Genomic DNA, 22,748 nt, shown 5'->3' on the forward strand with positions numbered 1-22,748 from the left:
CTGTTACAGCATGACTGAATGCAAATGTTTTACTATCACAGGCAGCGTTGCTTCATTGTGGTGGGATCCTATCCAACGGTTACTCTTCTCAGGAGCATCTGACAACAGCATCATCATGTGGGACATTGGGGGAAGAAAAGGCCGGATGCTGTTGCTTCAGGGCCATCAGTAGGTGACTTGTTTTAATCTTTGAGGAAAGTTTGGGGGTCCATGTGCTTTTCCAGGAAACACATACTAATGGAATAACTCAATTGACTGCCCATTCCAGTGTGTGCCCTATTCCAGAATTAGATGAGAGCATGCCAGAAAATACAGAGAGGTGAGAGGGTTCTGCAGAACAGGATGGTCGCTGGTTTTAATGTTACAGAGAAGTCATGGAGGATTAGGACTGAGAAGAAACCATTCATTTGTGTGTTGAGAAAATTGATTTCAATTGAGAGATGAAGTCAAAAGCCAGATTTCAGGGGAAAAAAGTAGAGAAGAAAGGGAAGGACTGAGTATCAAACAGCAGAAACAGGAGAAAAGCTCTCTTGGCCAAAGGCGTGATATAGGGAAGAGAGGTATGAACCCATGGCCCATGCCCTAGTGCTGCCATTAATGAGCTCTGGGACCTTGGCAGCTGACTTTCCTTGCTGAATCTCTTACTCTGAATTGAGATTAGATGACATGACCTTTAAGGATGACTTTTAGAAACTTAGCTCTAAAATATGAAGATTCTAATTCTAGAGTACTTCCCCCCTCCCCTCCTCCCCCCCTTCCCAAAGGCAATTGGGGTTAAGTGATTTTGCCAGGGTCACACAGCTAGACTGTATTAAGCGTCTGAGGTCAGATTTGAATTCAGGTCCTCCTGACTTCAGGGCTGATGCTCTGTCTACTGTACTACCAAGCTGTCCTAGAATACTTTTACACAAGGTGAATTCTTAGCCTTGCCAGGGGGTTTTTCCTATGAGCCTTAAGGAAGGATTGAGAGTTGTTTTTTTTTCCTTCGTTTTCCCAGCACCTGACAGGAGGAGAAATGGAACCTATTGTTCACTATGTTTCATAGTATGGTTTCTATATAGTTTCTACCAGAATATTGAAAAGGAAAAAAAAGTTCACCCACACCCTTCAGGACCATCTCATTTTCTTATTTCTTATTTTATCTAAGCCTTTCTAGTTGAGGTTAACATAACCAGAAGAGTTTTTTTTCTTCACATTAAATACTTCAGTAATACTCATTTTGGAAAGTCATTATGCATGAATCTGGGAATTTTGAAGCTCATCCCATGTTCTCAAGTAAAAATATTTTCTGCTTATTAAAAATAATTTTAATTTTTATTATTTTGCACTTATTAAACAACACTACTTGGGCATTTTTGCATCCAAAGAACAGAAAAAAGCATATGTAATTGAGAAGCTCTATCATAAATAGCCTTTTTTCTTTTAACATAATAAACATATAAATTCCAAAGCTTTCTTGCTTGTTTGTATCTCCCTCCACACCACCTTCTGTTCTCTTGTATGAATGGTATTAATGCTTCATCACCTTCCCGTGACCAATTCCCCTCCCCCCATTTGAAAACAACAATAAAACTTCCCTTGTACCCACTGATTCCTGTCATACAAAACTGATTCACACTTTGGCCATGTCTAAAAATGTATATCCCATTTTGTACCTCAAGTCAATCACCTCTCCGGCAGGAGGTGAGCAGCCTATTTTTATCATTGGCCTTTTGGAATTACAAATGTTATTGCATTGATCAGACATCTTTAGTCTTTCAGAATTGTTTTTGTTTACTATGTTGTAGTCAGTGCATAAATTGGTCTCCTAGGTCTGTTCACTTCATTCTGCAGCAGTTCTTATAAGTCTGAGGTTTTTCTGAATCCATCTTTTTTGCTGTTTTTTCTCAGTTATGTTCATGCACCATAATTTGTGTAACCATTCCCCAATGAACATTTCTCCCATATTTTCCAGTTTTTGCTACTATAAAAATACTCCTATAAATGAGTTGATATATGAGGTCCTTTCTCTTTTTCTTTGAATTCTCTGGGGTAGAACACTGGCCTTTTTTCCACTAAGTCAAGGGAGCGAACAGTTTTTAGCTACTGGGTTTGCAAAATTCAAGTTGGTCAACATCTGTAAAGTGTCTCCTGTGTGTCTAGCAAGTGGTTGTAGGGTAGGGCCCCTCATCTCCAAAGCGCCCCTCGGAGCCCCCGTATCTTGAGGGCTGTCTCCTCTAGATGGGTGTCAAGATGGCGGCTGCCTGCGGCAGCTTCAAACTCGGGTCTTGGACCGGCCTGGCTGGGGGGGCAGCTGCCCTTTTACTATGGTGTGCTTTGTTCCCAGTGACCGGGTGCAGTCTCTTTGTTACCTTTCACTCACAAGACAGCTGGTGTCTTGTTCATCCGATGGGGGGATCGCTGTCTGGAATATGGACGTCCGAAGAGAAGAGGTGAGAGGTGGGCCCCCCCCACGTTCTGCTTCTCCCCCGACAAAGATGTTGAGGATATTTGAATGGTGTATGTTCCATAATTATAATGATGAAGATAGTAATAAGCAATTGCACAGCCTTTTAAAATTTGCAGAGTGTTTTTGTAAATGTCTCATGTTGTCCTCACATGGGGGTGGGGAGGTGGGAGGGTGGGAGGGGTTGGGGAGGTACTATCATCCTTATTTTACAGAGGAGGCAAACTGAAGCTAGGAGATTAAATGGCTGGCTAGGCAGTGTCTACAGCTGCATTTGAACTCGAGACTGTCTTACCTCAAAGTCCCATACTCTCTCTGGCACATCACTGGCTGCTTCTGTCTCACCATCTCAGTAAGAGATCGTCCTCAAAGACATCGTGAAGGAAAAGGGAGGATTGTGTGTGCTAGGGAATATCAGGATCCTGTCCTTTATGAAACCTTTGAGAAACTCCAAAGTAGGCGGCGTGCAGATCTTTCCCCACAGGGATGCCCATGGGCGCTCCAGATCGTCCTATGCTGGGGATGGTTTCCACCAGTAATCATGTCTCTCTCTCACTTTCCTGTTGGGTCATTATAGAGATAGGCCACTTTGTCTTCATTTTTATTTTCCATTTCCTCTTTTTAGTTTAACCCTGCAGATGTAATATATTTAGTTTATGAAAAAATAGATTTTATGTACATGAAATAGAATTGCTCAAGACAAATCTGTCTGGATAAATTTATCTATTTTATCTTTATTTATTAAGACAAATCATTATTCTGTTACCATTATCTATTAATGATCTTATGGGAGAGAAGAAGGGAAAAGATTGAATTCTTAGTCACACTACCCTTGTAATATTCAATAGATTAAAAAAATGGAGGTCAGGGATGGCAGTCAGGATCAAGTGACTTGTCTAGGGGTCACACAGATAGGAAGTATTAGGTATCTGAGGCTAGATTTGAATTCAGATTCTTCTGACTCCAGTACTAGTACTCTATCTGCTATGCCATCTAGCTGCCCCAAACCTTGGCAAGGTGCTCACATTTGGGAATTTCAGAGTTGGCTCTTATATTCAGAGTGAAGTTAAAACAATTTGGACTATGTAAATCTGCTGCTTTTAAAAAAAAATTCAATTTACTTGATATTTATAACAGACCACAATAATATGCTAAATATCCTGCAGAGTATTTATTTAGTTACATACTTATCTCAGGTGACTCATAATAATCCCAATTTGAACGAAACCTGACCTGTATAAAGAAGAGGTGACTAAACTGAGAGAAGATGAGTGGGGTTCATTGGGACAGACTTGATTGTGGCCTATTGCAGGGGTTCCCAATGGTCATAAATATTGCTGGAATGAGTGGTTACAATGAAAGCAGGGGTATGGTCTTTGAGAACAGGGAAGGGAAAAAAAGCAAATGCTGATAAAGTGTTCTGCACCTATAATTCCCTTAGTTTTTTACTTACGGAAGCTAATCCTAGTTCTGTACCCGATTTGTGCCATGTTCTGCATGATTTAATTGTTCATATGTCTTCACAGTGCGAAAGTGAGTTTCAAACCAGAAATGAAAGTGAGCAAATTGAACAAAAACATCTTATAAAAGAATAGGCTTTAGACTTAGCTCCTGTCTATGATTTTTATCTCTTGTGCTCCTTTTTTTTTTTTTCCCCCCTTAAAACAGTTGTCTAAAAATGGATAGGAAAAATGGGCAATCTATGACTAATAAGTGTCAGATCTAAAAGAGGAATTTCTGTCCCTCTTGAGGAGCCAGCCTGGACATAGGATTACTTAGGTCTCACTTCCATGACTAGTTTGCTTTTAAACTTGCGTGAGAAAGCTTTGGGAGCTCATCTACTAGTGGACCTGCTCTGTCTGGAGGGTTGAAAGAAAATCTATTCCATCATTCTTGAATTAGAGACTCACTCTTGAAATGAAACACTACCTGCATAGAGGGGGAGCATTGCTCTGTCTTTGTTGAGATCAGGATTTAGGGGGAAAAAAGAGGTGGGAGATAGAAGAGTCAGTCTACTGATGGAATGTTGAGTTAATGATCTTTGTGGCTGTTCTTAGAGGATAAGGTGGGGAAGTTGAACAACGCACTAGTAAAACTTTGTTTCTCTAGAGAGTTGAAATACAAGATAGTCCAAAATAGCTGTCAGGTTAGCGTTTACTGTTATTCCCAAGTGTTAAAAGAGCATAATTTACCACTCTTAAAATTCTTCATTCACTGTTATTCCAAGTGTTAAAAGAACAAATTTTACTGCTCTTAAAGTTCTTTCTTTTTTCTTTTTCTTTTCTTTTCTTTTTCTTTTTTCTTTTTTTGCTCTTAATGTTCTCAAAAAATCATTCTTTTCTGATCTCTTGTATTTTTCCTACTGGCCATTTTAAATATGTTTCTAGTTCTTTTTTGATCTGTGATATGGAATATAGTGAGGTTAGAGCTATCTTAGTGGTTATCTTGTAAACATTTTCTTTAAATATGAGATGACTGAGTGTCCTAAAAATGACATTTCTTTTTTCCTTTGGATTCAGTTTAAAAATCAACTGCTATTTCTTTATTTGCCTCTTCAAAAACTTCAGAAACTGGGTTCTAGTTTCTCATTTAGCTGTCATTTTCTTGTTATTTCTTTTATAATTATTATTTTTTTTGTTAAGTCACAGAAAGTATATTTTTTAATGTAGGAAACTAATCTCTCTCTCTCTCTCTCTCTCTCTCTCTCTCTCTGTATATATATATATATATATATACATACACACACACACTCATATATGCATATATCTGTACTATAAAACACACATATAAACATTGCTATATACAACATAGAACAGGAATCATGTATACATGTAAAACCCAGTGTCTCTTAAAATATGACTTGCTTTCCATATATAATTTTAGCAAATGTAAATTAGTTTCAGTTGGAAGATACTAACAGTTGTAGGATACAGAAATGTCTTATTGTTGAAGGTAATACTTGAGTTTTCTCATAGAGAAAGATAAGAAGGCAAAAGTGAAGAGAACATTCTAGGTCAGTGGTTCTCAAAGTATGGTCTAGTGAATCCTGGGGATCTCTGAAACCCTTTTAGAGGATCTACAAATTCAAAAATAGTTTTTATTTCCAATATGGTAAATGTCTATAAATATAATCCAGATAAACAAAAACGCTTTTCAGAGATCCTCAATAATTTTAATAGGATAAAGATATTGAAAACAAAAGTTTGAGAACCACTGTGAATCTAGGTGTTGAGGATGGGCAATGCAAAGACACCCAGATGGGAGATGCGCTGTGCAGTTTGAGGATTAGAGATCAAAAACTAATCAATGCAGTTGATTATTTTTACCAATATATCAGAATCCTAAACAATTCCTTAAAATTTGTCATAATTTAATATAGCAATTATAAAATCCAATAGGAAGTGATAGCAAGAGCAATCTCATTCAAAATAACTACAGAGTTCATAAAATATCTAGTTGTCAGCTTACCAAGACACTCAAGAGTAAATAAATCAAATTATAATAGAGTCAGTCAACAGAAATTTTTCTAATATATTTAAATACATTTATTCTTAAATTCCTATTGTGTGTCAAGAACTATCCTGGAATTCAAAGAATGAAAAAAGACAATGAGTGCTTTCAAGTAGCTCATAGTCCAATCATAGTCCAATGAATGAGACTCCATGCAAATAACCATGTAAAAACAAGCTATGTATGGGATAAATTGAAAATAATTACAAAGGGAAGGTACTAGAATTGAGAGAAATTGAGAAAGATTTCTTTTAGACAATAGAATGTTAGCTGGATTTGAAGAAAGTTAGATGGGCTAGGACATAAAGAGATGAGAAGGGAGCATTGGTCTTTTTTTTTTAATAATTATTTTTACTCAGAGCAGTGATATAAATCATTGACAAATTATGGAATAAATGTAAAAAAGATATAGCTTGCAAATGAGGCAGAGTCCAGGTCAGAGAGGAATTCCCTGTGGGTAATAAATTATTCATATGTTTCTGCTTGTGGATGACTTTGTATGGAGTGTATCAAGCTCCAGACTGTGGCAGAACTTCCTGGAGGAATTCCTTAATCACTCAGAAGAGTTTATAATCCAGGCATAGAGAGAAGTGGGTGAAAAATGTCTTTTCAACATGTATTTGGATAGACATTCTATAGAACTTGGATATAAGTATATGTATCTGAGACAGGCAGACTGGAAAAGGAAGAGGAAGTTGAGATAGATCAGTTTGGGGAGATTGCAAAGTCTTTTACTGACTCCAAGCTTTTCATGCAACAAAAGCCATTCTTTTTTCATTACTAAAAACCCACTGACAATGCTGTTTTGCAAGGGGCAGGAATATAACTGCTTCTGAAGAATTAAAACTGGGTATCACGTGGGGCAGTTGGGAGGTTCAGGGTAGGTATGAGCAGACCGCAATATGTAAGAGGTGAGGAATGGAAAAGAAGCTGATACTCTTCCTTGTTGGAGAGCCCTCCTAAGGCAATAAGATCTCAGATCCATTTGATTAGTCAGTTCTAGTCCCTGGCAAATAGAAGCGTTTCCTGATCTGTTGTGGGTTTAGGACATCATAGGACTGATAAGCAGGGCTGTGCAGGAATCAAATAACATACCTTTTCTAGAAGTAAAGATGTAAATTTGTAAAGTCACAATTTAGTCTCAGATAATGGGAAGATAAAACAATTAACATTTTCTCTCCTTGCTTTCTTAATGTCTATAATAATGTCTTATTGAACAGTCAACTGAAGGTTATTTGTTTTTCCTATGTAGGCTCCTCAGTGGTTAGAAAGTGATTCTTGTCAGAAATGTGAACAGCCCTTTTTTTGGAACATAAAACAGATGTGGGACACAAAGACATTGGGATTAAGACAGGTAAGAGGCCAACCTCAGAGCTTTACTAGTACTTTTGCTACTGTTGATTGCTTTAGTGATTGTATGTTGAACCTCAGTTTGTTGAGTTCATCTGTTTTTAGTGATTAGTGCTGCTTGGTATCCATCCATGAAATATTAGTTCAGTTCAACAACTGTGTGAATGGGTACTTTAGGAATTTGGTGTCTTAATATGCTTGGCAGTGATCTCACACTTAGAGTAACAAATTCCTTAATAGCTTGTCTTTTAAAAACATAATTGTTCAGAAATTTGAATGCCCATAGTTACAAGTAAAATGGAAGAGTTTTTTGGAAAAGAGTTATTTATGAGATGATCACAGATCTTAGATTTAGATGTTTGAGGGACTTTGGAGACCTTTTTTTTTTTTTTTTTTTTGAAAAATTTTCTTTTTTTTTCTTTTTTTTAAAATTTAATAGCCTTTTATTTACATGATATATACATGGGTAATTTTACAGCATTAACAATTGCCAAACCTCTTGTTCCAATTTTTCACCTCTTACCCCCCCCCCCTCCCCTAGATGGCAGGATGACTAGTAGATGTTAAATATATTAAAATATAAATTAGATACACAATAAGTATACATGACCAAAACGTTATTTTGCTGTAGAAAAAGAATCAGACTCTGAAATATTGTACAATTAGCTTGTGAAGGAAATCAAAATGCAGTGTGCATAAATATAGGGATTGGGAATTCAATGTAATGGTTTTTAGTCATCTCCCAGAGTTTTTTTTCTGGGCATAGCTAGTTCAGTTCATTACTGCTCCATTAGAAATGATTTGGTTGATCTCCTGTTGAGGATGGCCTGTCCATCAGAACTGGTCATCATATAGTATTGTTGTTGAAGATATAATGATCTCCTGGTCCTGCTCTATTTCACTCAGCATCAGTTCGTAAGTCTCTCCAGGCCTTTCTGAAATTATCCTGTTGGTCATTTCTTACAGAACAGTAATATTCCATAATTTTCATATACCACAATTTATTCAACCATTCTCCAACTGATGGACATCCATTCAGTTTCCAGTTTTTAGCCACTACAAAAAGGGCTGCCACAAACATTCGTGCACATACAGGTCCCTTTCCCTTCTTTATAATCTCTTTGGGGTATAATCCCAGTAGTAACACTGCTGGATCAAAGGGTATGCACAGTTTGATAACTTTTTGAGCATAGTTCTTTGGAGACCATTGAAGCCAATCATTTCATTTATGTGAACTGCCTGAGTTCACACTGGTCAGGGAGCAGTTTTGAACTACATTCTTATTTCTTTATATGTAAAGCTTTTTCAACTGTATTGTGGTCTTTAAAAGTGGCTCTATTGTCCATATGAATTATACATGTAATATATTACTGAATATATAAAATATTAGGATATGAATTAAAATATTTAAGATGCTTCTGAATTTTTCCACACTCTTCGACCTAGAGAATTTTCAAGGCTCATGATTCAAGTAACAGGCCAATTTGCTTTAAAATTAAGGACTAAAGAAATAACATATTTAAAATAAAATAAAAAAATTAAGTGTTCATGTAATACTAAAATATATTTCTATAGCAGCTTTGAAAATAGCCACTCACTAAAGGGAAATATGAATTTTCACTGATTATGTAATGCTGGAGAAACTGAGGCAAGGTAGAGTTTAGAGAGTATTTAATAATTTATTAAATGGAGAGATATACTGGGACCAAACGGATCCATGGTTTGGTCCCAGGACTGAATTGAGACTATTGTCTCCAAGAATCCAGCAAACAATGTGAGTTCTCAATGACATATGTAACATGTGGCTCAGACTCAGGAGAGGGGGAAGTTGGGGGTGGGGTGGGGAGTAGAGCGAGGCAGGGGCAGAGTCAGGGTGCTGAGAATGAGAATGGGACTCTGACAATCTGGTTCTGACAGGGTGAGGGGGAGGCATGGGGGAATATTTGATAATTGGGATTACAGAGTGGGGAGAGGCACCCAACATTCTGATGATGCCTAAGGTAGAAGGTCTTTCTCCTTATCTGGATCATCATGATTGAGAGAGAGAGGTGGTTGAGCAAAACAATTAGGGAAACCGAGTCAGGACTGGGTCAGGATAATTAGGGAAAGTGAGTCAGGACAATAAAAGAGAGTTGTGGCATAATAGTTAGTAGAATAGAATTTTGACTCAGATTACCAGTATACCTTCCTGGAAAGCTGGTTCAAAGTTTGTGTGAATTGGTAAATTACTTTTCGGTATTATTTACAAGACTACTCTAGAGAGAAGTGGTATTTTAAGATTAGCAGACAATTCAGGAAATATTTCTGTATATAAAACATTCTAATGCACCAAGGAGAGTATCTTTAGCATTCCGTAATTAGCCTCTATTCTTATTGCATGCCCAGCAGTGCTTTTGATCAGTGTATTGTACTTAAAAGGTAAAAGAACTCCTATTTGTAACTGAAAATAATTGAAATTTAATTGTGCTTTTCTTTACTAACAACTAGTATGTGTAGAGAGTAGAAATATCTAGTCACTAAACTTAAAAAGTGGTTCTGGGAAGAGTCACTAGTAAATAGAATCCAGTCATTGATGGTGGAGTGTACCTGAATGTCCTGCATTAATTTGAGAAATTAAAAATTGAAAGCATATAACTGTTTGGTAGCAATATATCAATCAGGAAATATTTCATCAAAATCTTTTTCTAAGTACTTTTTTTTTCCCTTTCTGGTATTCTGAATGGATTTATTCTTTCTAAAAATCTTTGTCTACTATGTGGCCTCACCTATAGATTTTCTTAACTTTAGCCCTATCTAGCCCCTTTTTGATTATTTAAAAAAATAATACAGAAGAAAAAAATATATAAATGTTTAAAGTTAAGCATTACAAAGAAGTTTGCAAATTATTTTTCCAGATAGGAATGGTCCAATGTTTAAAGCACATTTGATTCTTAGAATTCATGTTATGTATTAAATTATGTGTGTATAAAAATGTAAAATCTCAAAGTTTTTTTTTTCCCTAACACTTGCAGCATCACTGTAGGAAGTGTGGGCAAGCAGTGTGTGGGAAGTGCAGTACCAGGCGCTCCACATACCCAGTCATGGGCTTCGAGTTCCAGGTCCGCATGTGTGACTCTTGCTATGATTCCGTCAAAGATGAAGAGTAAGTAATTTCCTATCTTTGTTTTGTTTTCAAATGAAAATTTGGGAAGCAAGATGCAATTTCTTTTTTTCTTTGCGTGGCAGTTGGGGTTAAGTGATTTGCCCAGGATCGCACTGACTCCAGAGCTGTTTTTTTTATCCATTGTGCCATCTAGCTGCCCCAAGATGCAATTATGCAATTTCTTACTAAAAGGTCTACTTCATTTTTTCTTTTTTTACTTTAAAACATTCTGTTGTCAGCAACCACAAACAACTCCAAACTTGAAAGGAAATTATGTAAGAAACTCTAAACTTCTATATTACACGCAAAAAATAAATTACATGCACATGCATGTCTGCAAACATGGATGTACATATATGATACGTGTGTGTATAGACATATGGATGTAGCTAAATGATAGCATATAATTCTCTTTTTTTACCTCCTCTTTTTTTTTTTTTTTAATTTAATAGCCTTTTATTTACAGGTTATATGTATGGGTAACTTTACAGCATTAACAATTGCCAAATTTCTTGTTCCAATTTTTCCCCTCCTTCCCCCCCACCTCCTCCCCCAGATTTACCTCCTTCTCTTTATGCAAGTCAGCATAAAGTCAGAAAGGTTTGAATTTGAATTGTCCCTCACACATTTACTAGCATTGTGATTCTGGACAAATGCTCTGACCCATCTGAATCTATTAATTGAGGGGGTTAGATCTTTAAGGTTATTTTCAGATCTAAATCTGTGACCCTTTGAGCTCCATAACCCAACACACATCTCTGTCCCCACCTAGTGGTTTCTATTCTTCGGTGAAGGGTCTGCAATAGCCATGTGTGGATTGTGGCTAACGTGTCACTTCATTCTTTTCTTCTATTTTATTTGTGTCGATTTTGTAGTTGTGAAACCTTTGTGAAAAGAGTAAACTTTCTTATACAGAAGCAAAACCAATCGAAAGATCTAAATGACTACTAGAAAATCTACTTTAACTGTGGAATTCTACTCTAATTTTGTTTTATGACTTAGAGTGGTAAGACTGATTACTTGACATAATGATAATGAAATTATTAGCAACTTCAGATTTTTCTTCTGTTCATGATTCAAAATTCATTTATTCAACAAACATTTACTCACATCTACCATGTGAAAATCAGAATATTAGGACCTTACAGAAATAGAGATAAATGAGACATAACTTCTGAACTCTAGCCACTTAGGTGCATCTCATAGTTACCAGATTATCAATGATTTGAGGAGTTCAGGGAAAGTGGGTTTAGACTTAGAAAGGCTATGTCTATGTATCTATATCTGTCCATATATATCTGTAGTATATCTACTATATATGTAGATAGCAAAGAAGTGCATCACAGTTCTGAAGTCCTCTAATTGGAGTTCTCAAAATATTTTCTGTCAGTTTAGTGTGGCCCTTCTGCTAGACTATATAGCCTCCTATATAGTCTTTGCCCATTGCAGACACTGCTGTCAGCTCTTCCATTTTAAGGGATGTGGCTAGGATGCTGAAGTTAACAAGGCTCCTCTGGTCAAAAAAGATAGGATGAAGGCCACCCCCTTCTCTTCTCTCCACCCCTCCCCAGTCAGTTTTTTCTGAGGTGGCTCTGTCACCCAGCATCAGTAGATGGCTTGGATCTCCCCAATGCTGTTAGATGGTCAGATCTCTGAGTCCAGCTAGCTTGATAGTTTTATACATGCCTCAAAGGGCATGATCAAGGTCAATCTAAACAGATTTCCTGTTGCATCTAAGAAAGTGTCCAGTTGTATTTTCAACCAATAAATAATGCAAGGCATAGTATCTTGGGGTGGGATGGTATTGATTTATTTAATTGCTTCCCCTCTTATTCTGACACACTTATAGCATTTAAAAAAAATAAATGGTTTTTAATATATAATCTCCTGTGATACAACAGTTCTTTTTTTTAGTGAGTGAATTTGAATTCAGATTTTCCTTACTCTAGGTTTAGCATTCTATCCATTATGTCACAAAGACTTATACTGTAGCCCATGAAAACTTTTAGGATCAAACTTAAGAGGCCCTCCTTTTATGTGAATATGCTCCTTCATGTTTTAAATTTCACAGTTTCCCTTTTGCCTTAGAAAATTCATATCTGATTTCCTTCACAGGCTAAATGTCTAATATTTTGGAGTCCGATTCTTTTTGTACAGCAAAATAATGGGTTGGACATGTATACTTACTTTGTATTTAATTTATACTCTAATATATTTAACATCTACTGGTCATCCTGCCATCTAGGGGATGGAATGGGGGGAAGGAGGAGAAAAATTGGAACAAAAGGTTTGGCAATTGTCAATGCTGTAAAATTACCCATGCATATAACTTGTAAATAAAAAGCTATTAAAACTAAAAAAAAAAAAAAAAAAGAAAATTCATATTTGAATATGTTTTCACTCTCCCTATGAAGAAATAAAAATAAAATGGAAATTTTTAAAATTTTGTAACTTTGGTTACAAAAGTTTTATTTTTGTCTTTTAGTTGTAGCCTTTAATTATGAAACCATTTTTAGAGTTGTCCAAATGTATAAATAATAGACTAAATTCTGATTCTCAAATTCTTATTAGTTTTATTCCAATTCTAGGTTTGTTGTGATTTTTTTTTTTTATCATTGCAAATTATCCTTTATTTCTAAAGACTTTGCTAAATGAGTTTTAAATCTAATGTTTTCTCTTTACTAGTCGCACTTCTCTGGCAACCTTTCATGAAGGAAAACATAACATTTCTCACATGTCTATGGATGTTGCTAGGGGACTAATGGTGACCTGTGGGACTGATCGTGTTGTAAAGGTAACTTTCTAAAATTGTTTCAGGTAGTTTCTAGATTTAGAGTTGGCTTTTTGCTTTATTCTACTATTACTAATTGATTGACTTTATGAAATTAAATTAAAAGTAGTTTGTTTTGGCATCACAATTTCAAATGTGGCTTCTGTTTCCTGTAAATTGTACAATATCCATTTAAAAAGCTGAGGCATAAAACAGGATTTTTAGTTCCCTTCATTGTTGGTACTTTCCTGTAAAGTGTCTTTTACTTCAAGTGCATTTCTCTGGACTTTCTTATTATTGCCATACTCTTTCCTCTTCTGTCTTAGCTGAAGAGTTCTATATTTGTATGTTCATCTTCAAGTTTAGTCTCAAAACAGTCATATTTCTTTAACTTATTCCCCAACTGTACAGAATAACTTTGTCTGCATAAGTCCTCGCTTCTGCATGTTCCTGTCTAGTCTACTTTGTTTTGTGCCTATCTCCATCATTATTTTTCCTTATACTTATTTTTCTCCTTCTTCTTTGATGTAATTTTCTTTCTTCTTGAGCTTCTGGTCTTCCTTTTCTGAATATCTCATGTATCTATAGAAGGCACATTTACGTTACAAATTTAAAGCATAACCAAATGTTTTTTAATTAAATCCTAGATTTGTGGCAAGTAAAGTAATTGCATTTGGCATAGTTCTTGATTTATGCTAGTATTTATGTAGGGAGATGAGGTGGACATGAGGAAAAAAATGTCGTGGAACATTATCCTGGCATTATTAGGATGGCTTTGAGTCCCAGCCTTACAAAAGACTCTCTCTATCTGCTATCTGAAGACTAGACTAGCTAGGTTAGGATGGACTCATGACCAAAAGTTTGGCCATTAGACAGTGCAATTTTTTTTTCTATTTATAGCTATTCATCAATACTATCTATTAAGTTTTAGAGGGGTTATAACTTTTTTGGGGAGAGGGTAAAGAGTTTTTATATTGATAAAATAACAAAAATTTATAACCTTTTTTCTATCAGGGAGTCCTGTGCCTGTAGATAGCTCTCTTCTCAGAATGTTTTCAAATGCATAAAATAAAATACTAGGATTACAATGGAAATAAATTATGTAGAAATATAGTTATCAAAATAGATATATATTTTAAAAAGTTCTTGAATTTGGGTGAGAACACATTACCTAGGAAATGTGATCTGAGCAACAGTAATATTGAATCTGAGGCATAGAAAAAATTTACTGTATTTTGAGACAGAATATAGTCAATAATTTTAAATCAGTTATGACCACTTAATCATGGTCTGGAAATTTTCAGTCTGATCTATACCTTCCATCTCTCCTTTTTGAAATGAATTTTGGTGCCTGTTTTCTTTTGTGCCTCAAAAAATGCCCCAGATTATAGGTTTAAGGAGATCTGGGGCTCTAATGAAGAAAGAAGAAACTGGAAGAATCTAGTTTTTCTTTCTAAAATGAATGCTTTTCATTTTTAGCAAGTATGTGTTTTTCCAGAGCTGTCATTTACTATCCTATAAGATGACCAATTTTGCCTTCTCCCACATTCCCTTTTCTCTTACAGATATGGGACATGACACCTGTAGTTGGTTGTAGTCTTGCAACTGGATTCTCCTCCCGCTGACCTAGGACCGGGGCAGTTTATGCACCTTATGTACAGCAACAAGCACCAAATGAAGTCCTTCCTATGAATAGCTCCACAATTTCTGGTTGCTTTGAATATCCAGTGACCATTTAAAAAACACAGTTAAAAAAAAAAAGGTTTTTGTTCTGTAGGATACTCCTGGAACCACCTTGATGCAGACATGCTTTCAAATGTCTTGGTAGGATGGATACAAAGGATTATCTGTAATGTGAGTCCTGGAAAAGTGGACTTTACTTCAACTTAGTTTGCATGTGAACAGTGTGTTAAAAATGCCCTAAAAAAGGAATCAGATGAGAAGGTTAGTAGAAAACATTGAGCAGAGACATAAAGGACTTTGAGTAAATGGTTCCCATAGGATTCTAAATCTACTCACAAACCAGTCTAGCCAGATTCCCAAAGCACTTTTCTGGCTATACAGATTGTTGGAGCAAGAAGGAAGGGCAAGTAAGACTCAAAATACCTGATGTGTCTTTCTTGAGGGGCAGTGACTGAATTCTGAAATTCCAGAGAGTCCCGTCCCCTGCCGGAAGCGCAGTCTGCTCTGTAGCATAGTGATAGGTGAGCATCCCAAGCCAGCTCTTCTCCCCGGGCCCCGGGTTAGTCTGTACATTGTTTCAGTCACCTTCAGTCATTTGTAGCCTCCTCTTTTTTTTTTCCTGACTCATAGACATGAGTGACTCTTTGTAGATGTTTCTAAGTCAGTTATATACTCTCTTTGTCCCTGAAGGCAGTCCCCACCTGGTCATTTACCACCCAGCAGTTAGTTTGCAGACATTTCTATGGTGCTGTTAACATGGGAAACACACTAAACTGCCTCACTTTTCTCCTTGAGGTGAAGAACGATTGTAGGGGAAACAATGTGTGTTCCATCCAGCAGTCTGGTCCCTGGGACACTTAAGAACCTCTTTCTAGTTCTAAATTGAGAATTCAAGTGATTGGGGGAGCAATGCAATATGCACTTCAAAAGATTGAACTAGTATTTAAATTTTGTGACTTTTTTTAGTGTTAGTATTTCTTGGCACTCTTTAAGAGTAGTTGGTGACTCAAGGTAGTAGTTCTAAAAATCAGATTTTGCACTGTAAGCAGTAACTTCCTGATATGGAATATAACTTTTTTTTTTTTAAGTTGTTAACCAAATTTGGTGTAGAGGCCAGGTATTGTTGAAACTTTTTAGCTAGGTGTTTCTTGGACAATATCAGCATTCCATCCATTTTAACATTAAAATATTTATGACTTATTGCCTGTTGGGCTGCAGAAATGGGCATACTTTTTAGCATACTCAGACTTTTTGAAGGAAGAATTTTAAAACAGATGATAATGATGTCTGTTCCATTGCACTAATATATTTGGATTAAAAGGCTCTGCTAGTTCGTGGTTAATTTTGTGGGATTAAAATGTTGCAGACTCTGATTTATAGTACTAGTTGAGTGGAATATCAAATTTAGGAAATTTAAATTAGAATTAAACATTTTAAGGTCCAGCTGATGTGAACTGATAGGGGTTTTGGGGGGAGGGGTATCAAATGCATCATGTTTTGAATTAGCCTTCACTTATTTCTGAACACCAGTTCATTTTTGATACTAAACACAATTTTGTGAGGTTTCTGTACTTGAAAGAGATTTTTGTTTTTGAAAACTTAATGGGTTTTCTGCTAAAATTGCTCAACGAAAATGCAATTAAAAATATATATATATATATATATATATATAAAACATGGAATATTAAACATCATATAGTACCCTCTGTTTGAACAAAGATCTTCCCCTATGTTCAGCCCATAGTGAAGGTGCTATCCTCGGGATCTGATTGGTCCTTACAAGGAAAATAGCATATGATTGACTCTGCCATGTTGAAAAGTGATGAACTCTGGTTTTGTTTTTTCCTAAACTTTTTCAAAATGTCTGTTTCTTCACTATGATAGACAGGACATATTATTAAGGCTTTAGGCAGGACTGTACAGTTTCAAGATACTTAATGAAAAATTCATTGTTCCAGAGAGTGACACCTTGTTACTATAGCAACTCCTAAGGTATTGGATTAATATAAACAGGGAAGAAATAATTGTCAAACAAAAATGGGAGTGCAATATCTAGGGAAAGCAAAGGAAAATGATTCATTTTTATCTTACTTGAGTTTTTATTTTTAAAAAATGCACATTGCAGAAATATCACTATCACAAATTCAGTGATAAAAAAGTGTGAGTAATATTGTTTAGAGAAGCAAATAAAAATTATTTCCTGAAGTTTATTAGTTGAAAAGGATACTTGTAAGGTTATATTATAGATACTTCATTAATTTTTGTTTGTGCAGAGAAGAGAGTTATTTCAAATTGTTCATAAATAACAGTTCATTGATTTCTTCATTCCTTTATGCTCACACTCATAAGCATTATTAGGAATTTCAAGCTCATAATACTGGGGAAGGCGATCCCTATGCTAAATATTAGGAGAATGTATTATGATGAAAAAAAGGCCAATTGCTTATTTAATACAATTCTTTAATTTTCCTGTATCAGTTTCAGTGGTGGGCCCAATCCTGTTAGCCTTCTTAGCATCACGTAGATCTAGATAATTCATAACTTCAAAAATCTTTCTAAGAGTGTCATCTAGTTCCTATTTTACTGCCTAGGGCAATTAAAATTATTATAGCACTTTCCAGTACTTATTTTCTTCCTGAATAATTCAAGTGAGTTGTATCTTAAATTGGCAGTTGTTTAAACTTGCCCCAATTGTGGTTTAAAAACAATATTTTCTAAAATCAATTTGCATTTAAATATGTGTTTAAGTTATTGATTCTGTTATGTCCAGAAATTGAACAAACTAGTTGTTGCTCCTGGTGAAATACCAATTACTCATAATAAACTTGAGGTTTAACAATGAGTAATGTGTATGTACTCAAGTGTCTATTGCTTTGTTGTTAAATACAAACAGATTATTGAATGCCTACTGTATTTTCTGCAGTTTACTATAATACCAATTTAATTGTGTGAAAAATTTGTATTTAGAATACAACTTTAAGTTTGTTTGTTTTCTTGTAGGGTCTTTTTTGAATGGGGGAGTGTAGGATACTACTAAGTAGTGTATTTTAGTCTCTTACTAGCTGTGTTTCTGCAAGATGCTGTGCCCTGCATAACTCGGAGAGACTAGATAAACTTTTTCCCTTCTCCTCTCTATATGTAGGTTTTTGTGGGAGTTTTTTGGAATACATGTACAATAAAAAATGTTTCTTGCTTGTTAATATGTTGTTCTGATGTTTTATCTGAATACATTTGAACCAAGTTTAGATTATAATTCCAAATGTGTAATCGGTGGATAGCTCTGGAGAAATCCAAAACTATCTAGACATTTTTCATACAGTAGAATTAAGTCAGAGTAGTATTAATTTATCTCTGTCCTATTTCTTTGCTCTAAGAAATTCTGCTTTAAGAGAGAAATGGTGTTTAAATTTCACTGAACATCAAATTTGTTTTTATGAAATTATAAATAGCCACAAGTTAATCAGCATTTCAGTATACATGCTGAAAAAAATTAGTAACCATCGATTTATTTTATTTCTTTCCAGTCCCCAGAAACATGATTGCTAATCCTGATTTTATAATCCCCCAGGATCTTTTCAGTTATATTACATGTCATGAAATTCTCAAAACTAAATTATTTATTTCAACTAAATAAGGAAGGGATACTGTAAAATCCAGGTAACGATAGGGTGTTCTGCTTCAAAGACATTGAGAATTTTTGCTCAAGAGAATGAATTTATATCTGTGGCACTGTGAAAAACTGTAATTCTCTTTGCCTAAGAATGGGAAATGTTGACTTCCCAAAACAAGAACATTTTTAGTTTATCAGTTCTGTAGGTCCCAATATCAAAATCTTCTAGATTGTAAGCATCATGGCGGTTGGAATTCCTTAATTGTCTTTGCATTTTTCCAGCACTTAGCACAATGCTTTGCACATATTAGATGTTTAATAAATAAATGGCTGATGAATGAATAATCAGGTCGGTCAGATCATTGAATAGTTTCTTAAATGTAATATGGTTTTAGAAGTCAAAATCCCCTTTCCCTTGTCGGTATGATGAATTGTGCACTGGGCTTGAAATCAAGAACTTCCTTCAGATTTTGCTTCAAATACTAATGCTGTGGGACATCTCATACCTGGATAATTGCAGTAGCCGGCTACTTGGTCTGCCTACTGCAAGGCTCTCCTCCTGCCAATCAATTCTCTATTCTGTTGTCAAGTGATTTTTCTAAAGCAGAGTTCTGCATCACCTACTCAACAGCACTTCCAGGGTCAAACATAAAATCTTGTAGGTTAAAGCCTTCATAACTTATCCCCTTGTACTTTTCCAGTCTTCTTCCGTCTAACACATCTTATTCATCATTCCAGTGACACTGGTCTTGCTGTTTCTCAGACAAGAACTTCATCTTTGAGCATTTTCATTGGCCTGTCTCCCATTTACAGAATGCTCTTCCTCCTCATCTCTGCTTCCTGGCTCCCCTTGAGTCTCAGCTAAAACCCTACCTTCTACAAAAAGCATTTCTCAATCTTTCTGAATTCTAGTGCCTGCCTTTTGTTATTTTCATTTTATCTTGTTTGAATCTTATCTCCCACATAAAGATCCTGAGCTCCTTGAGAATAGAACTTTTAACTTTCTTTGTATCCACAGGGTTTAATAATCTCAGCATGTTATTAAGTATAGTAGGCACTTAATAAATGTTTATTGGCTGACCCTGGGCATGCCACAAACTCTCTGTATCTCAGTTTTACCATTTGTCTCTTCCCATAATATTAAATGTAATCTTAAATTTTGACAACAGAATTCTTTTTGATATTTTGAATTAATTGAATTTGAAATATCTAGAATAATTAGATGATAACTAAGTTAATCTTATGAAAAGGAATGCAAAATCTTATGTTTTGTTCAAGGTAATTCAACTCAAAAATGGTATCAGAGGAATTAAAACCTTAAGGGACCTTAGAAATTATGTAGTCCTATTCCCTCATTTTACAGGTAAGAAAACAGATTTATAGGTTACAGTGACTTGCTGAAGACCAAATAGATGGTGAGGAGTAGTGATTCAAACTCAGTTTTGAGGACACTAAATCAAATGAAACTAAAAACAAATTTCTCACTATTTACTGAATCTGCACCCAGTCTTGATACGTAGGGCTTAATAAACTTGAAAGAACAGAATAGCCATTTAAAATCTCAAGTGTTTCAGGCTTGGTTATATGGAGAGTGGTTAGAAATTCTAGAATGGAAATCTGAACTCCCCTTCTAGAGTTTCAGAAACTGGGGTTGACCTAAAGTTGAGCTAAGGTCCCCATAAAATGGGGGTGGGGAAATATGTAAAAACTAATACATCAACCAAACGACTCTATATGTGACAAAGAGAGAAAGTTTTTACTTTTTAGGGAAGAAATTTGCAATGTATAGTGGTTTAGGGAGTGGTCTAAACCACTCCCAGGAGGGCATGTCTGAAAAGCTGGCTGATTTCTGTATGCTGTGTTCAGATAGCTGGGTTTTTTTTTTTGTTTGGTGGTTGGTTTTAGTTTTGGGGGGGATGAAGAGGTCAAAAGAATTAAATTAGGGCTATCCTCTGAAATAAGTCATATCTATTGGAAACACCAAGAGAAGGAACTTGGATTCTAGTTTTGTTACTACCCATAATAGTTGACTTCTATTTTGTATATGGATGTCATATAAATTGTGTTTATATACACGTGTGTATCTAAATTTATATTTGTGTGTGTGTGTGTGTGTGTGTGTGTGTGTGTGTGTGTCTGTACCATGCTTTATTTACGTGATATTTGATTCTCAACAACTTATTGATGAAGGCATTCTAGTGTTACCCCTATTTTACAGACTGAAATTGGGGCCGTTTGGTTAAGTGACCTGCCCATTGTCACAGCTAATAAATAATAATCAAACCATGTCACATCTAACTCCAAATATAGCGCTTTCCACTGTATCATGTTAACATAAGGCAAGTTAGTTTCCAGGGTGGTTTCTCCACTGACATGTGGAAGCTGCCCTAGACTATATTCCGTAATTTAGGAGAGCCTTCCTTTTCCTGCTTGATTTTCTTTTGCCAATGCAATTAGAACTTTATAATTTTCAAAGTTAAATTGAATCCTGTAATAAATGATTTTTTTTCTTCATGAGTTAAGTTGGCTAGAAACATGCCACCAATTGTAATCTTAGGACAGATCTATTTATTGATAGATATTGAGCTATGGACAAAGGAAACTCGTAGCTTGATTTCCCAAAGTCAGTCCTGAGTTGTTAGTTTTTAATCCTTGATTCTGCTTGACAACAGGTGTTGTAGCTTAAGGCAAGTTGCTTACCACTCCACAAAATGGAGTTAGCCCTTGTACTGCTTCTCTCAGAGACTGGGAGAAGCTAAACCACCGAGCTCTGTGCTTCTTGGAACCATTTGTCCTGTTCTAAGGTTTATCCTGCCTTTCCATTCTTATCTTCACCTCTGGCATTTATTGCCCCACTGCCTCTTTGTGTATTCTCCACTCCTCCCTTCCATTGAAAACTGTAATGAAATCATCTTTACCCTTCCTCTAGGAACTGTCTGCCCCATTATCTCACTCACCATCTTTGTGACTTCCCAGTGGCTTGGGCTCTGGCCCATACATATTATTTGTACATATTAAAAAATCTGCACTGCTTATTTCCATTAGATTGGACCCTGTTATCATATAACTTTGAATAGTATGAACTTAAATGGATCTAGTACACTCGATTCATTATTCAAACTAATCAAGACCTCTTTGAGGGCAGGGACTCATGATTGCTTCAACTCCCCTTTTGGGTTTTCTGTCTCTTATCCTTCACACCCCTCTTCATAATTCTGTGTTGGTAATATGCTGCAGTCTACTTATACCCACGTTGTACCTTTCCATTGCTTTTTGTGAGTCTTTTCATTTGACGATTTGAAGATTATGGTTTTCTGCAGCCCTGTAGCATCACTAGAAGAACACTGATTTCAAAGGATAAACTTATTTCTAAGAAAAGCTGGGAGGTCATTATGAGTTCTGTGAAATTTCTCAAAGGCATTCCAGCTCATTCACTAGCCTCTTTCCTGCTTCTGGTCCCAGCTTATTGTTTATTCAGAGGTTCTGCCTAAGGTCAATATACTAAAAAGAGACAACACTTTTTGTTCTCCATCTTAGTTAGCCACCATTGCTGGCCAGCCTTCATCACAGAATGGGTGTGACCTCAGTCAAATTGAGACCTGCTGAAGACCTTAGCTTAAAAAGCCAAGTCTCTCACTGCCATGGGTCATGTCATCCTGATCTGTATCTGGCCACTGGATCCAGAGGGAAGGAGAGGAGGGGAAGGTGAGGCAGGAGACCTTGCCCAGCCTCCCTCACTGACATCCAATTCACTTGACTGTCATGGCTTCATTTCCCTAATGTCATGGCCCTTTTCAAGAATGAAGGACAAACAATAACAAACATGGTCTAAAACTGACATCCTTATTAAAAAAGTATTGATAACTTACTTTTCCTAATATGTCTCTCTTCTCTCTCCCTTCAAGAGCCATCACTTAAAAGATTTTTTTTTAAAGGTGGGTTTGTAAAAACAAACCAGTGCATCGACCAGACAACAATATAAGTAGTGTTCCATATCCATAGTTCCCTACTTCTGAAAGTAAAAGAAATGACACTTATGCTCACTGAAGAAATTAACAGTGTAAAAGTATGGTAGCTTTGGAATCTTAGTATCTGGTTTCTGCCACCTACTAGCTTTGCAACCTTACTTAACCTCTGTTTCCCAGTTTTTCTATTTACAAAACAGAGCTGGATCAGAAGGCCTCTAAGGTCCCTTCCAGCTTTAAATCAATGATGCTGTGGTCTCTCTTTTTTGGGT

General features: G+C 36.0%; 1 protein-coding gene across 1 annotated transcript in view; it reads left to right on the plus strand.

Moving 5' to 3' along the window:
- Positions 1-18,101, plus strand: part of WDFY1 (WD repeat and FYVE domain containing 1) — a 56,424-nt gene extending 38,323 nt beyond the window's left edge. The window contains exons 7-12 of the mRNA XM_031957962.1: positions 42-168; positions 2,327-2,432; positions 7,209-7,310; positions 10,318-10,448; positions 13,134-13,242; positions 14,784-18,101. Of these exons, the coding sequence (XP_031813822.1) occupies positions 42-168; positions 2,327-2,432; positions 7,209-7,310; positions 10,318-10,448; positions 13,134-13,242; positions 14,784-14,843 (635 nt within the window). The 3' untranslated portion in view covers positions 14,844-18,101. The remainder of the gene's footprint in view (positions 1-41; positions 169-2,326; positions 2,433-7,208; positions 7,311-10,317; positions 10,449-13,133; positions 13,243-14,783) is intronic.
- Positions 18,102-22,748: the final 4,647 nt, after the last annotated feature.

The sequence above is a fragment of the Sarcophilus harrisii genome, chromosome 3, assembly GCF_902635505.1.
Source record: "Sarcophilus harrisii chromosome 3, mSarHar1.11, whole genome shotgun sequence".
Taxonomy (NCBI): Eukaryota; Metazoa; Chordata; class Mammalia; order Dasyuromorphia; family Dasyuridae; genus Sarcophilus; species Sarcophilus harrisii.